The 14,371-nt window shown below is 59.8% G+C and overlaps 1 protein-coding gene across 11 annotated transcripts in view; it reads right to left on the bottom strand.

Moving 5' to 3' along the window:
• Positions 1-1,707: 1,707 nt before the first annotated feature.
• Positions 1,708-14,371, bottom strand: part of LOC117063467 — a 46,564-nt gene continuing 33,900 nt past the window's right edge. Inside the window, exons 8-10 of one of the 11 annotated variants that reach the window (XM_033177142.1) lie at positions 3,191-6,839; positions 3,005-3,046; positions 1,710-2,944 (exon numbers count right to left, since the gene is read on the bottom strand). In XM_033177142.1, coding sequence (XP_033033033.1) covers positions 2,360-2,944; positions 3,005-3,046; positions 3,191-6,839 — 4,276 coding nt within the window. In that variant the 3' untranslated portion in view covers positions 1,710-2,359. Of the gene's footprint in view, positions 6,840-7,808; positions 8,390-9,542; positions 12,271-14,371 lie in introns of those variants that run through there. The other 10 variants (XM_033177141.1, XM_033177143.1, XM_033177144.1 and 7 more) reach the window with 10 other exon arrangements.

Genomic DNA, 14,371 nt, shown 5'->3' with positions numbered 1-14,371 from the left:
GCTGCAGGCTCCCAGGACTGCAGGGGCAGGGACTCCGGAGGTCTGTGTGCTCCGTGAGAGAGAGGACCCTGTCCTCCTAGCAGGGGTCCAGCGGCACCATAGCAAGACCTCTGTGGCCAAGCTCTGCTCTGCCCCCATCCGTACCCCCGGACCATCCTGTGTGCAGCTGGGCTGCCCCAGGCCCCACATACGTGAGGCGCACCCAGCACTCAGGAGCCTCCACACACAGCAACTCACACTGAGAACCCACACACCAAGCAGAAACCCCTCGACTGGGCCAGGAGCACAGCCCCCCGATTTACAGAGAAGGCCCCGGGTGCCCTCTGAGGGGAGCTGTGGGGACCGGCCCCCCAGAGCTCGGCACAGCCCGACCTTCCTTCCAGACACCAGCACTGGCATGTCCTACCAGGTGAGGGTGGGTCAAACCTGCTGGATCTTAAGTTAATTGTTCAACTGGAAGGAAACCTGTGCGCTCCCTGGAGCATGACGTCATGCCGCCTGCTTGGCCCCCAGAGCCAAAGCCCCTGGCACAATGGGGCCCTTTTTTCTGCCGGAGTGGACCTTCCCTGGTAGGAGAGACCCCAGCCTCCCCGCGGGTAGGACGCGCTTGCTAAACGCCCTCTCAAAGCCGACCCTGGAAAGCACCTTCCTCTAAATGAACATCCAAGTCAGAAAACCGAGGTGCTCACAGCAGGCCCTACAGCCCCTGTGCCAATGTGTAGGGCTGTTTCAGGAAACTGCTCAGTAGCAAAGGCAGAAAACGCCAAGACACCTTCAAAACGCAGGAATTCACATTCCACAGGGAGGGCACCACCAAAAACGAGGGTGCGGGGCCCCACAGGACGACAGGCTGCATCGGTTCACGCTGAAAATCCAGCTGCTCCAGGGCCCCTCATGCAGCCGGGTGGCCTCACGGGTCAGGGTTTCAGAGGCCACCGAGTGGCCTGGGACGATAGATCGCGACACAGAGGTGCATGGCCCCATCATGAGGAAGAAAGTGCTTTAAAATAGATGCATGGAGGAAGAGCCTAAAAAGTAGTCCGGAGTAGAAACAAAAACCATCTCGAGGCAATGTGACGAAGGGCGGCTTTGATTTTCTTCTTGCGCTTCTAGACAGCATTCAAATACTCCAGCCTGAAACGAGTTATCTCAGTACCTGAACAACGCTGGAGTCGTGGGCCGCCTGGGGCCAGGGCAGGAAACATTTCCATGCTGTTCGGGAGGACGGAGGACAGACAGCGATGCTCTCAGGTCACCGGCACCAGCGGCGCCACCCGCAGGGACTGCAGGGAAGGGAACTCGGCACCCGGTTTCCAGACGAAGCTTCCTTGGGATCCTGGCTTCCCAGGGCTCCGCTCTGTCCCTTTCTCAGAACTTAACGTGAGCATTTCCTGAGGCCTCTTCCTCCAGGTGAGCTGGCTCTGGCCTGGCATCCCAGCGTCCTCACACCCTCTGGTGACCACCGCATGGCCCAGCAGCCACACAGCACCTGGCACCGCCTGGGCGTCTGAGGCTGGAGGAAGCTCTGCCCTTTCTTTTTTTTTTTTGGAAATGGAATCTCGCTCTGTCGCCCAGGCTGGAGTGCAGTGGCGTGATCTCGGCTCACTTCAAGCTCTGCCCCCCGGGTTTACGCCTCAGCCTCCCGAGTAGCTGGGACTATAGGCGCCGCCACCACCCCCGGCTAATTTTTTGTATTTTTAGTAGAGACGGGGTTTCACCGTGTTGGCCAGGATGGTCTCCATCTCCAGACCTCGCGATCCACCCGCCTCGGCCTCCCAAAGTGCTGGGAGTACAGGCGTGAACAACCGCGCCTGACCTGAAGCTCTGTCCTTTCTTTCGAGTCCTGCGGGGTGGGGCCGTGTGTGTCACTTTGGGCCCATGGAGGGTGGGTGCTACACGGCCACGTCAGAGCAGGGCAAGGCGGGGCGTGGACAGGGAGCGGTGGGAGGCAGCCCTGTGAGAGCTGGGGAGGCGTCCCAAAGCACCAGTGTCCTGCAGGTCGAGGGGGTGCACACACTGTGCCACTGCGGGAGGTGTGAGCGCCACACTGCAGGGTATGTGAGACGGGGGTGAGCCGGCACCCTCGGGTGAAGACACAAAGAATCCCGAGGGCCTGGTGAGGCCGCAGGCCTGCACCTCCCACCCCCATGGCCTCGTGGCTCTGTGGGGTGACAGGGACGCGACCCTTGTGTAGCTCAGTCCTCCCAGGGTCAGCTTGTGAAGAAGGGAGAGAGAATTATGGAAACAGGCGTCTCGGTAGGGGATTCTCCAAGACGCATGTGGAGGCAGGAAAATGCCTGAAGGCCCTGGATGGGTAGATGTCACAGCGCTGGGCGAGCCACGGTGCGGACTCGGGGCCTCACTTCGGGAGCTCAGACGTGTCGCTGGCCCTGACGCTCATTGGTCTGAAGGACAAATCGAAGGCCCTCTGGTCACTGAAGCTCTGGGCTTTGTACTTGGCCAGGCGCGTGGACCTCCTGTGATGCTCAGGCTCCGACGCCTTCGTCGTGTCCTGCGGGACCCTCTCAGCCCCGGGGTGGTCCGGGGGCCCCTTCTGGGCCGGGGCCTGGGGAGTCCAGCAGCCGCCAGCCTCGGGCGTGGGCTCAGCCGGGCTCTTTCCCAGCCTCAGGGGAGAGGTGGCAACGCTCTTGCCCCTGAGGGGGCGGCTTCCTGGGGGTGGGTGCCGGGTGCTGGGCTCCCCCAGGCTGCTGCCCCCGGACTGTCCACCATCCCTGGGGGCTGGGCTTCCGGACACCCCACTCCTGCCAGCAGCATCCACTCCCTCAGCTGTGCCACTAATGGGCTGCTCCCAGGCCCGAGACGCCATCCCACATATCAAAGCCTGTTCCCGACCCTGTTCCCAAGCCTGCCCCTGAGCCCGTTTCTGGGCCTGCCCCTGAGCCTCTGTCTGGATCTGCTCCGGACCCTGTTCCCGTGCCCATTCCTGATCCCCTTTCTGGGCCTCTATCTGGGTCTGGCCCTGAGCCTGTTCCTGGGCCGGTGCCTGAGCCCCTTTCTGGGCCTGCCCCTGAGCCCGTTTCTGGGCCTCTGTCTGGGTCTGCTCCCGATCCTGTTCCCGTGCCCATTCCTGAGCCCCTTTCTGGGCCTGCCCCTGAGCCCGTTTCTGGGCCTCTGTCTGGGTCTGGCCCTGAGCCTGTTCCTGGGCCGGTGCCTGAGCCCGTTTCTGGGCCTCTGTCTGGGTCTGCCACTGGGCCTGTCCCTGAGCCTGTTCCTGAACCTGTTTCTGGGCCTGTCCCTGAACGTGTCCCTGAGCCCATTTCTGGGCCTGTTTCTGGGCCTGTCCCTGAACCTGTCCCTGGGTCCCACCCTGAGCCTGTTCCTGTGCCTGTCTCTGGGCCTCTATCTGGGTCTGCCACTGGGCTTGTTCCTGAGCGTGTCCCTGAACCTGTCCCTGGGCCAGTTTCTGAACCTGTTTCTGGGCCTGTCCCTGGGCCTGCCCCTGAGCCCATTTCTGGGCCTGTCCCTGGGCCGCCAGGCTTCCCAGCCCCTTGGGGTCCCCTGGAGGCACAGCTGGGTTCTTGGCAGCCCTGGTGCCCTCCCCCTGCACTGTACTCCTCTCCTGCTCCTCCCAGGGTCCCTGCAGATGCTGCTCACCTTGGTCGCGGTGCTGGCAGGCACCCCCAACCCCAATGGCCGTCCCTTTGTTCCTGGCCAGATCTTGTGCCCACCGTGTCTGAGGCTCTTTTGCTAGGTTCAGCATAACCTTCGGGCCCAACGGCACCACCCTCTTCCCTGCACCCCCAGGCGGGGGGGTCTTCTCCTGCGCCTGGTGACTCGGTTGCCTCCCCAGGTCCACCTGTGTCAGGGGAAGCCCCTGGGATTCACCTGCTTGGGTCCTAGGCTTGGGGACACTGGCCCAGAGCTTTGCCTGTGTGTCACCAGCAGTAGGGGGCAGGTGTGCCTGTACTTGGGGAGGGTCCCGCTGGTGGGTGCCACCTGCCCACCCCATGTCCGCCTGCATGGGAGGCATCGTGGGAAGCAGATGGTCAGGCTCTGCCCCACCGGGAGACATGACACCCTCCCTGCCCTTTGCCCGTGGGTTCTCAGGAGGCGACGGTGGGAGGCCAGGGCCGTAGCTCAGGGACTCTGCCACACTCTTTGCCTGTGGTCTAGGATGATCAGAAGCAGGAATTCCAGACTTTGTGCTGAAACCCAAAAGGTTTCCTTCCACAGCCACATCCTTTCTGCCTCCTATGGCTGCCGTATGTCTGCTGGCTGCCGACGTGTTTGAAGTGTGTAATCGGGGTGCCTCTGGGTGCCGGGCGAGGGCCGCAGCGTCCTCTGGGTGCTGGGCGAGGGCCACACCTCTCAGGAGGCTCCTCCCTGCTGCTCCAGTCTTGGGCTCCGAGGATCCCCCGGGGGCCAGGAGGCTGTGGCTGTGGGGGTCTTGAGGGAGAGCCTCTCCTCTGGGATGGCTTTTGGACAAGGCTCTGCTTCCCTCCTGGCCCAGCGTCTCTGGCTCTCCCACTCTGCGGTCTCCAGAGCTCTGGGTGCTGCCTGGCACTGGTGCAGGCGTGGTACGGCTCACAACGCTCCCTGCAGCTGCCGTCGCCCCACAGGCTTTCACACCTGGTTTGGGTCGTTCATTTAATGAGGACAGTGGGTTCTCGCGAAACTCATGGCTGGTGATTTCCTCAGCAGCCTTCAGGGGCTGAGCGGACTCTGTTAGCAGTGGCCTTCTGCATTCCTCCAGCACGTCGGGCACGGTCGTGCCCAGCGCGGTGACACCCTCAGGCCCCATATGCCCCTTGGATGGTGCCGCCAGCAACGTGGGGGCACCTGTTGGATTTCTCCCGGTCGGGGATAGCACTTGCTGGCTGCTGGAGGCATGGCTGGTGTTTCCCCTCAGAAGGTTTTGTGAGGCTGCAGGATAACTTGTTGCGGAGCCCTTGTTCTGCGTTGATATTTCATTAGATTCTGGCAACAGATGCTTCTCATCTCTGAGCTCAGAGGTCCTCCCTCCTGAAATATCGTCAGGATTCCTGGGACCGTGTGAATTCTCAAAGCTGCCTTTGTTTTCCTTCTCTGTCTGGAGTCTCTGTGTCAGGACTCTCTCTGGGACACTGTGGTCGGCACCCGCAGTCCCTCTTGCTGCTGCCGGATCCCAAACTGCCCCTGGCCCTTGCGGCGAAGAGACGCCGCGTCCCGCCGGGGTCCCCGAAAGCTTGCTCAGTTCCACGAGGGCTTGCTGACCCTTTCTGTTCTCAGTCACGGTGGTAAATTCTGTGTGTGCATTTTCAACCACATTCCCTCCTCCAAAAATACGAGAACGTTTGTTTTCACAACTTGCTGTATTTTGCAGCATGGTGGGAGGGGCTGGCATTTCGTGGACAACTGGGATTTGGACAGTTATCCGTGGGGGCTCCGTGCCAGGCTGTGTTCTCCGAGCAGCCTGGACTGATGGAGTGTTCAGGGGTGGGATGTGGCCTGGCACCTTCTGTTCTGGGAAATACTTTTGGGTGGCAAAGAGGGGGTCTCTCCCTGGGTCTGGGAAGCCTGCTCCTTCCCGTTCGTCCTCTGAACTGCAAACAGTCATGGTGATTTCAGGGCCTTCCCCTGCACTCTCACCCGGGGGCCCAGGAGACCACGTGAGTCTGGCTCCCCTCACCTCCTGGACGCCTCCTGCAGTGCTCTCTGCCGTGGGGTCTGCCGTCCCGTCACCTGTGGCTGATCTGGTGCCCCACGGGCTGGCCGATCCCAGTGGGGACGATGCAGGCACAAGGCCAGGAAGGACTTCGCCTGTGCAGGGAGCACAAAAGGGGACCAGCGAGGGGACAGCCTGGCCGTCCCTCCGAGCCATCACCTGGGGTGTCACGGGCTTCGAGGGCCTTGGCTGTCTTTGGGGCTCTCCCTCCAGGGGGCCCTTTCCCGCTGCTTTATTCCCACTGGGCTCCGTCTCCCTGGCACTGGGGAGCACGCTGGCTTCTCCTCTGGGCAGACGCCTCGCCTCCGAGTGGCTGATTTTGGTGCAGTGGGACAGCCAGCTCCTGGGGCCACAGACGATGGTGGCGATGCTGAGGGCTGGCAGGGGCTCAGCCGTGCAGGCCAGAAAGCGGGCAAGGGGCGTCTTGACGCAGGTGCTGGCCATGGTGGCCGTGTGCAGCACGCACACCTCCGGCCGATGCATCTTCTTCCTCTGCAGGTTCCTCTTCTTCCGCTCCTGCGTGTGCACCCTCAGCGCCCCGGCCTCCGAGCACAGGCAGCTGTTCTGCTCGAACTTCTCCCGCAGCTTGGACAGCACTGAGCTCTTGCCCATGATCTTCGGCAAGAGGCCCCGGGCGACCTTGGGCCGCTCTGCAGCGGGCTTCTCGCGCGCTTCTTTCTCCTTCGCCTCCTTCTCCTCGGCGGCCAAGAACATCTTCAGGATGTTTTTCACGGTGCTTTTCCCGGCTGGGTGGCCCCAGTGGGGCTTCTCGCTGGGGCGGGGCTTTGGGGCCGGCTCCTTGGTCTTCTCCAGGAGCTTGTTGATGGTGGCGCCCACGAGGCCCCCACCCGGCCCCTGCTTGTCCTTGGAGATCAGCCGGCCCACCTCCCGGGTCTTCTTGAGGTAGCGCTCCCGGCCAGTGCCCAGGAACTTGGCCTGCAGGAGCTGGAAGCGCGTGGGCCTCTGGGTGGCCTCCTGGGTCTGGGGCTGGTGGCTGGGCCTGCTCTCCCCGGCCTCTGTCGCCGAGGGCCGGTCTGCGCGGCCCGTGACGTACAGCAGCAAGCTGCTGAGGATGGAGTGGGCGGCCGGGTCACAGGCCAGCTTGCCCATCTTCTTCTTCAGGGCTTGGGCGTCCACAGACATGATGTCACTGCAGGTCTTTCTGCTCTTCCGGCTGCAGAAAAGAAGGAATCGTCACTTATTTCGTCATCATGTTTTTTGGAAGGTGACTCTGGAACATTGATCATGGGGCAATCCCACGTTCTCAGGGGCCCCGAAAGCGTGGTAGGGAGAGAGAGAGATTAGGAGCCAGGAGCTGTGGCTTCTGGGCTGTCCCTGCTGTTAATTTGGGGGTGTCAGGGATGCCAAAGCTTTTCTGGGTCACTGTTTCCTGTTAAATGGCAGGAACTTCTGACCCACACTCCTCCTGAGGGCACAGAGGAGTTGACGTTGAACAGTTTTGTGAAAACATTTGGAAAACCACTTTGCATATGCAATATATTAAAAAAATTTAACATATTTTGCTTGTACAGTAGGTGAAACAGCAAGTATAAAGAAGTGTCTATTCGCTGTGTGGCCTGTGTAGGTCTCTACTGTTAAGTACGAAAGATGAAATTAACAGCATAAATTCTGCCATGGTTCAGGGACTTGGGTCCCTACAGCAGAGATTCTGAAGATTTGGCAAATCGCTCAGGTCTGGGGTGGATGGAGAGAGGAGAAAGAATTTCCTCACAAGCTCCTGGGCAGGAACCAGCAGCAGTGGGCAGTGGCCCCCCAGGAGTGGGGGACAAGGGGCTGCAGAGAGGAGGGGAGGAGGGGGCTGCAGTTAGAAGGGGAGGGGGGCATTGCAGAGAGGAGGGGAGGAGGGGGCTGCAGAGAGGAAGGAAGGAGGGGACGGCAGAGAGGAGGGAAAGAGGGGGGTACAGAAAGGATGGGAGGAGGGGGCTGCAGAGAGGAGGGGAGGAGGGGGCTGCAGAGAGGAAGGGAGGAGGGGATTGCAGAGAGGAGGGAGGAGGGCTGGCATCATTTGGCTGGGTCTCCGGAGCCCCTTTTAAAATGGCTCAGAGGAGCCCCTGAGGCTGGGGGCTGCTGCCCTTTCCCAGTGAGATGTTTTTCTGCAGGTCCACCAGGGATTCCTTCCTACCAGCCCAGCTTTCAAGGAGACAGGACCAAGTGGGTCCAGCTTGGAGACAGAGAGTCTTTGTAATTTGAGGGTGTTTTCTGAGCCTGGGTCCAGGGTAAGCTCTGCTCCCGAGCAGCTGTGACCAGAGGAGCGAAGCTGGAAGGTCTCCCCATCTGTGGCAGGGGGTGGAGCCGCCTCTGACCTCCACAGGTGGTAATTTTGTGTAGATGCACCCAGAATCTTAGCTGTCACACCTGTTAGTCATTCATTCTAAGGAAATCATCAGGGACGAGGAACAAAGACTCAAGAATTACAGGAAAAGCCGCCTTCACGGTGCCGTTTATAATGTTGAAAAATCTAGAGCATCCTCAATGTCAAACTCCAGGCGGCCGCACAACGGCATGTCCACGTTTGTGGGAGAAGAGTCAACGGCCAGACCGGCTGGTGACGTGGCACCAAGTGGAAAGCTCACTCTAACCCGATTGTTTTCAAGAAGCTGAGGCCGGGCGCAGTGGCTCACGCCTGTAATCCCAGCACTTTAGGAGGTGAGGCGGGTGGATCACGAGGTCAGGAGATGGAGACCATCCTGGCTAACATGGTGAAGCCCCGTCTCTACTAAAAAGACAAAATTAGCCGGGCGTGGTGGCGGGTGCCTATAGTCCTAGGTACTCGGGAGACTGAGGCAGGAGAATGGCGTGAACCCAGGAGGCGGAGCTTTCAGTGAGCCGAGATCACGCCACTGCACTCCAGCCTGGGCGACAGAGCGAGACTACATCTCAAAAAAAAAAAAGAAAGAAACTGAACAGGCTGAAAACAGACTGGAAGGAAATGTGTGAACATACTTCTCTTTTTGGGTTTGTCTGTGTTTTTCCAAAAGAGAGAGCTCTGGTTTTGAAGCCATGGACAGATTTCCTTGTTAAAAGCTGTTGCCAGGCAGCCCTGATGGGGGAGGCGACAGCGGCTGACCACACGACCACGTACGTGGCCGACCCCGTGGCTGTGTTGCTGTGGCATGTGATGGCCCAGGGCCAGGACGAACCCACATGGAGGAGTGGCCGGGCCACAGATGGAACACAGGACTCCGCTTCTTCCACCTCTCCAAGACGCCTCCCTTGCCCTGTTCAGTGAGTTCACGCGGAGAGAGTGTGCTGTTCTCCCCCAGACTCCAGTGGGCATCAGTGGATCAAGAGGCCTTGCTGAGATCCGGATTTCGGGGCCACACCACCAACGCCTGTGATCCACGGTCTGGGGTGGGGCCTGGGAATCTGCATTTTAACGAGTCCCTGGTGATTCTGAGGCTGCTGGTCAGGGGACCCCACTCGGAACCACTGAGGCAGACGGCACTCCTTCCAAACCAGGCGAGGATGAGACACTTACACAAAAACTAAACTCAGAACCTGCTGCAAGGCCACAGTGTGCTGCAAGCTGGGACGACTGTAAAAATAAACTAATCCAAGGAGCAGCTGTGCGTCCTGCTGCCAGGCACGCCCTTGTTCTGAGTCATCAGAGCCCACCCAGGAAGGAGCCGCTGTGTCCCCATGGCTGGTAAAGTGATCCACGGCAACCCCAGAACTGCCCCAGCCAGGGCCGCCCACACCCCGCTGAAGCCAGGGTGGACAGGCACACTCTCAACTGCGCCGTGGGGACAGGGAGGACAGAGGAGCAGGCCGACCTTGGGGTTGGGGGACCAGCCTGGGGGCATCGTGCTCCCTCTGAAGGCTGTACCCCCTGCCATCACAGGGTCAGCGGCCCTACCTGCCTTCTGCCAGGCGTCTCCGGGCACGTCCCCTCTGCTGTGACTGGGCCACCCGTGGATGGCTGCGCTCCTTTCACCCGAGGCTGAACTTCTCAGGCCGTTGCCACAGAGCCTGTCATACGTTTTGTCCCCGCTGGCTGAGCGTTTCAGTCGTCTTAATGACTTTGCAGGTGAGTCATTCGGATGACTGAACCAGCCATGCTGACTGCTTGCGGTGGGGACATTCTGATCATCTGAATAAAGGCCACCTGGCTCAGCCACGTGTGACGTCCATCTGCCCCTTCCCACACCCCTCGCTGATGGCTTCTGAGCCCCACGATCCAAATAGAAAGATGAAAAACAGAGCTGGAATTAAACCAGCTCATCCTCCTGCCTTGATGGGAGGCGAGTTTGGAAGCAGAGAGTAATGGAGCTCCATGCTGACTTCTAAACTCCCATTGCCCTGACCTCAGGTGGTGGGCAGCTTGGGGACGGGACCACTCCCCACACTCGGAGCCCCTGTTGAGGCCGAGCGCCTGTCCTGGGTGGTGCGGCCGTGTCAGTGGGACCCTCGTAGGTTGGACTTGCCTCACGTCCTCCTTAAGAGTCACAGTGACTCAAAATCCAGTTTAGCTCCACGGCACATCTGAGTCTGTGACCGCTTATGAGGTCAGGGGTGTCATCAGGACCTGGCCGGCAAGCAGAGGTGGGCGTGGAGGACGGACTCGGCCACCCCATCCCGTTCTTCAGCTGTCACAGTGGCATTCACCCCGCAGCGTGATCGTCTGGAACACGTTTACACTCAGAGATCAGGATGCTCTTCTGGTTTGTCGGCTGACGATTAGGGGTTCAGCCAGAGCTAGAAAGTCCCCTTTGGGGTGAGTCTCGCCTCCCTGAGGTGGCCTCAGCCATAGACCTGTGGCTGTTGGAGGCATCCGCAGTTCAGGACGACACCCTTGGGCGGGAGCGAGAGGGGATTCCACAGCCCCCTTCACAGAGCCTTTGTGTTTTGCAATCATCATTAACCAACTTCCTCCCTGGGTCTGGCCTGGCCACTACCCTGCTCCCTGCTGTCCTGCCATCCCCCTGGGCTGCCCCTTCTCATCACAAGGTCCTGCGCCCACTGCCCACTATTGCGCTCACCCTCGCTGGTCCCCGCCCCTCGAGGTAGCCTCAGAGGTGCTGCTGTCTTTGGGTTCCTTGAACCTGCGGGTGGTTCCTTCTTCTGGGGTCTGCACGAGCAGCCCCCCAGCTCAGCATGTTCTGTGCTCTGGGCTTCACTGGCCGGGGGATTCCAGGAGTCCACGGCCCACGGCTGCTGCTGCTGGCATGTCCCGGGTGACTTCTGTCACAGCACTATAATTTTCTAAGATCCGAGTGCATTTTTAAACAAGTTACCTCTGTTTTTGCCCAGCTCCCCACTAGAGCAGAGCCCCTCCATGGGCAGGACCTGTGTTGGTTCTGATCTCTACTTTACTGAGCCTACAGCAGTGCTGGGCACAGCTGGGCAGGCTGGCAGCAGACCCGTGGGTGGCGAACAGCGCTCCACAGAGAATCGGTTCACCCACCGCTGGCAGTGCCCCTCGGAGGCTGGGTTCACTCACTGCACAACCCCCTTTCCCTCCTCACCACACCCTTTCCTGCCAGCTCCAGTCTCCATCCCGCTTGCCCACTCCACGCCCAACCTCGCTGTGCCCTTCAGCCTGGAACAGCCTCACTGCCTCCCTGACGAGCTCCTGCTCATCCTTCACAACCCGGCTCAGATGCCCCCACCTCAGGGAGCCTTTCCCAGAGGCCCAGCTTTGGGAGCCCCACGGTGACCCGCACAGACCTCGGTGTCCCCACAAAGGGGAACAGCATGGACGCCAGGAGCGCCCCCAAGTCATGAACTGAGAGGGGGGCCCAGGACTTTCGGTGACTCCCGTACAAGGCTCTGCCGTCTCCTGAGGCGTGCTGCAATCGGGGGCTTCGCTTGCTGCGAAGGTGGCCCCGCCCTCTCCCACGGTGCTGCTGAGTGAACGCGTCCTCACGTGCCAGAGCCAGTGCTGCCCCTTAGGCCGTCCGCCCCGCCCCTCAAAGCCGCCTGCAAAGGCCCCTGGTCAGAGCTGCGCTGGCTGAGTCTGGGCTGCCCTGTGGGACCACTGCCCGCCCAGCAGTGCGGGGCGAGACCAGGCCTCCCTCGGAGTCCCCGCAGCACTTGGATGAGCTGCAGAACCCACAGGGAATGGAATGTCTTCCTCCCAGGGGCCAATATAAACAGCAGGGTGCCCGGCTTTCCTAATTTAGTTGTCGGTGGCTCTGGCCAGCCAGAGAGGTCGTTTGAAAATACAGTGAGACTAGAGTCCATCACAGCACAAGAGACACACCTGGGCCCACCTTGACATGGACAGCAGCACCCTACGGCAGGTTCTTTGCTGGGGTTCTGGACAGCAGGGCCTGGAGGTCACTGTTCTGCCTGGTCAGTGGTTGTGCTGGGCTCACCTGAGCCTGGCCCTGCAGGAACACCCTCGGCCGTGGTTTCCTCCGAGAGAAGGGCAGGGCCAGTTTCCTGTGGGGCCTACGACTGTCCAGCTGTGCCAGGAGCCTGCTTAGAACATGGACCAGCCTCAGCCATGTCACACACATCCCCGCATCAGCCCCCACATGCTTCTGACGGACATTTGGATGCCTTCAACCAACAGCGCTTAGAAAACACGTCCTGGGGCTGGGCGCGGTGGCTCAAGCCTATAATCCCAGCACTTTGGGAGGCCGAGATGGGCGGATCACAAGGTCAGGAGATCGAGACCATCCTGGCTAACACGGTGAAACCCCGTCTCTACTAAAAAAAAAAATACAAAAAACTAGCCAGGCGAGGTGGCGGGTGCCTGTAGTCCCAGCTACTCGGGAGGCTGAGGCAGGAGAATGGCGTGAACCTGGGAGGCGGAGCTTGCAGTGAGCTGAGATCCGGCCACTGCACTCCAGCCTGGGCGACAGAGCGAGACTCCGTCTCAAAAAAAAAAAAAAAAAGAAAACACGTCCTGGGCCTCCATCCACACCAGAGGCCTGCACTGCCATTTCCTGCCCCTCTGCGGATGAGCCTGGGGCCACTCACCCTTCCTTCCCTTGGCAGCTTGGCCCCCACCCTCCCTGCCTTCTGCCCCCAGCCTCCCTGCCCTCTGCGGCTCACCCCCGGTCTCCCTGCCCTCTGTGGCTCAGCCCACCCTCCCTGCCCTCTGTGGCTCAGCCCAGCCTCCCTGCCCTCTGTGGATCGCCCTCGGTCTCCCTGCCCTCTGTGGCTCACCCCCGGTCTCCCTGCCCTCTGCGGCTCAGCCCAGCCTCCCTGCCCTCTGCGGCTCAGCCCAGCCTCCCTGCCTTCTGCGGATCGCCCTCGGTCTCCCTGCCCTCTGTGGCTCACGCCCGGTCTCCCTGCCCTCTGCGGCTCAGCCCAGCCTCCCTGCCCTCTGTGGCTCAGCCCAGCCTCCCTGCCTTCTGTGGCTCAGCTCCTGGCTTCCGTCCCCTCTGCAGCTTAGTCCCAGCCTGTGGTGGGCACCTGTAATCCCAGCTACTTGGGAGGCTAAGGCAGGAGAATCGCTTGAATCCCGGAAGCAGAGGTTGCAGTGAGCCAAGATCGCGCCACTGCACTCCAGCCTGGGCGACAGAGCGAGACTCCATCTCAAAAAAAAAAAAAAAAAGAGAGAAGCAAGTTTGCCTCCTTAGTAGTTTTTTTTTTTGAGATTAGTTTTAAATAATACAGATCCCTTTAAGTTGAGCCTCCTAACATTTTACAAATAAATCTAAACTTGATCTTAGCCTAAAGGCTGAGAAGAGATTACTAAAGAATCTAATATTAGACTTATGAAAAAGAAAACCTAACCCCAAGGGATGAGTACTTTCTAAAAATCCTAGAAGGCCAGGGCCGGCCGGGATCCTGCGGGGTGGCTGAGAGCGGCCCTCAGGCGGGTTGGAGCTGATCTGGCCACGCCCCTTCCCGGCAGCTTCTGTGCATCATTGCAGCAGTCACTGTCCATCTAGGAAAGCCGAGAACAAGTGTTTGCTGACTGCTCCCTGTTGATTTTTGGTAACCAGGTAGGGAATAGTTCAGACTGTGCCAATGAACCAGCTGGAGAACTGAGTATCTGTATTTCCTGGAAATAAATCTGGCTAACGATGGGTGTGGCCTTTTGGGCCAGGATACCCTAAGGCCTTGACCTGAACATGTTTTGTGACCTAGTAAGACCTTATATGTGAGTGACTTAGCTGGGACCTACAAAGGGGCGTCTGGTCAACCGGCAGTGACCAGCGAAGGGGTGTCTAGTTGGCTGGCTGTGACTGATAATGGGGTCACTGTCCATCCCAGGCTGACTGAGGCCGTAAGCGCTAGACGCTCTTCCCGGCCTGAGACATGAGTAAGTCAGCAGAGGGTTCCAGGGACGCTTGCCTGCTGCCTAATGATGGCAACTGCCTTGGGCCCCTCAGTACCTGTGCGATGTGCAGGGCCTCGGGTTAGTGAGCTTCTGTCACGAATTTGTGCTACAAATATATAGATTATAAAGGAAACCGATGAAACAGCAGGCAAAATTTCTAACACATAATAAGAACTACAATATAGGCCGGGCGCGGTGGCTCAAGCCTGTAATCCCAGCACTTTGAGAGGCCGAGATGGGCGGATCACGAGGTCAGGAGATCGAGACCATCCTGGCTAACCCGGTGAAACCCTGTCTCTACTAAAAAATACAAAAAACTAGCTGGGCGAGGTGGCGGCGCCTGTAGTCCCAGCTACTCGGGAGGCTGAGGCAGGAGAATGGCGTGAACCCGGGAGGCGGAGCTTGCAGTGAGCTGAGATCCGGCCACTGCACTCCAGCCTGGGAGA

Source organism: Trachypithecus francoisi, unplaced genomic scaffold, assembly GCF_009764315.1.
Source record: "Trachypithecus francoisi isolate TF-2019V2 unplaced genomic scaffold, Tfra_2.0 Lachesis_group18, whole genome shotgun sequence".
NCBI lineage: Eukaryota > Metazoa > Chordata > Mammalia > Primates > Cercopithecidae > Trachypithecus > Trachypithecus francoisi.
This window is presented reverse-complemented; position numbering and strand designations above follow the sequence as displayed.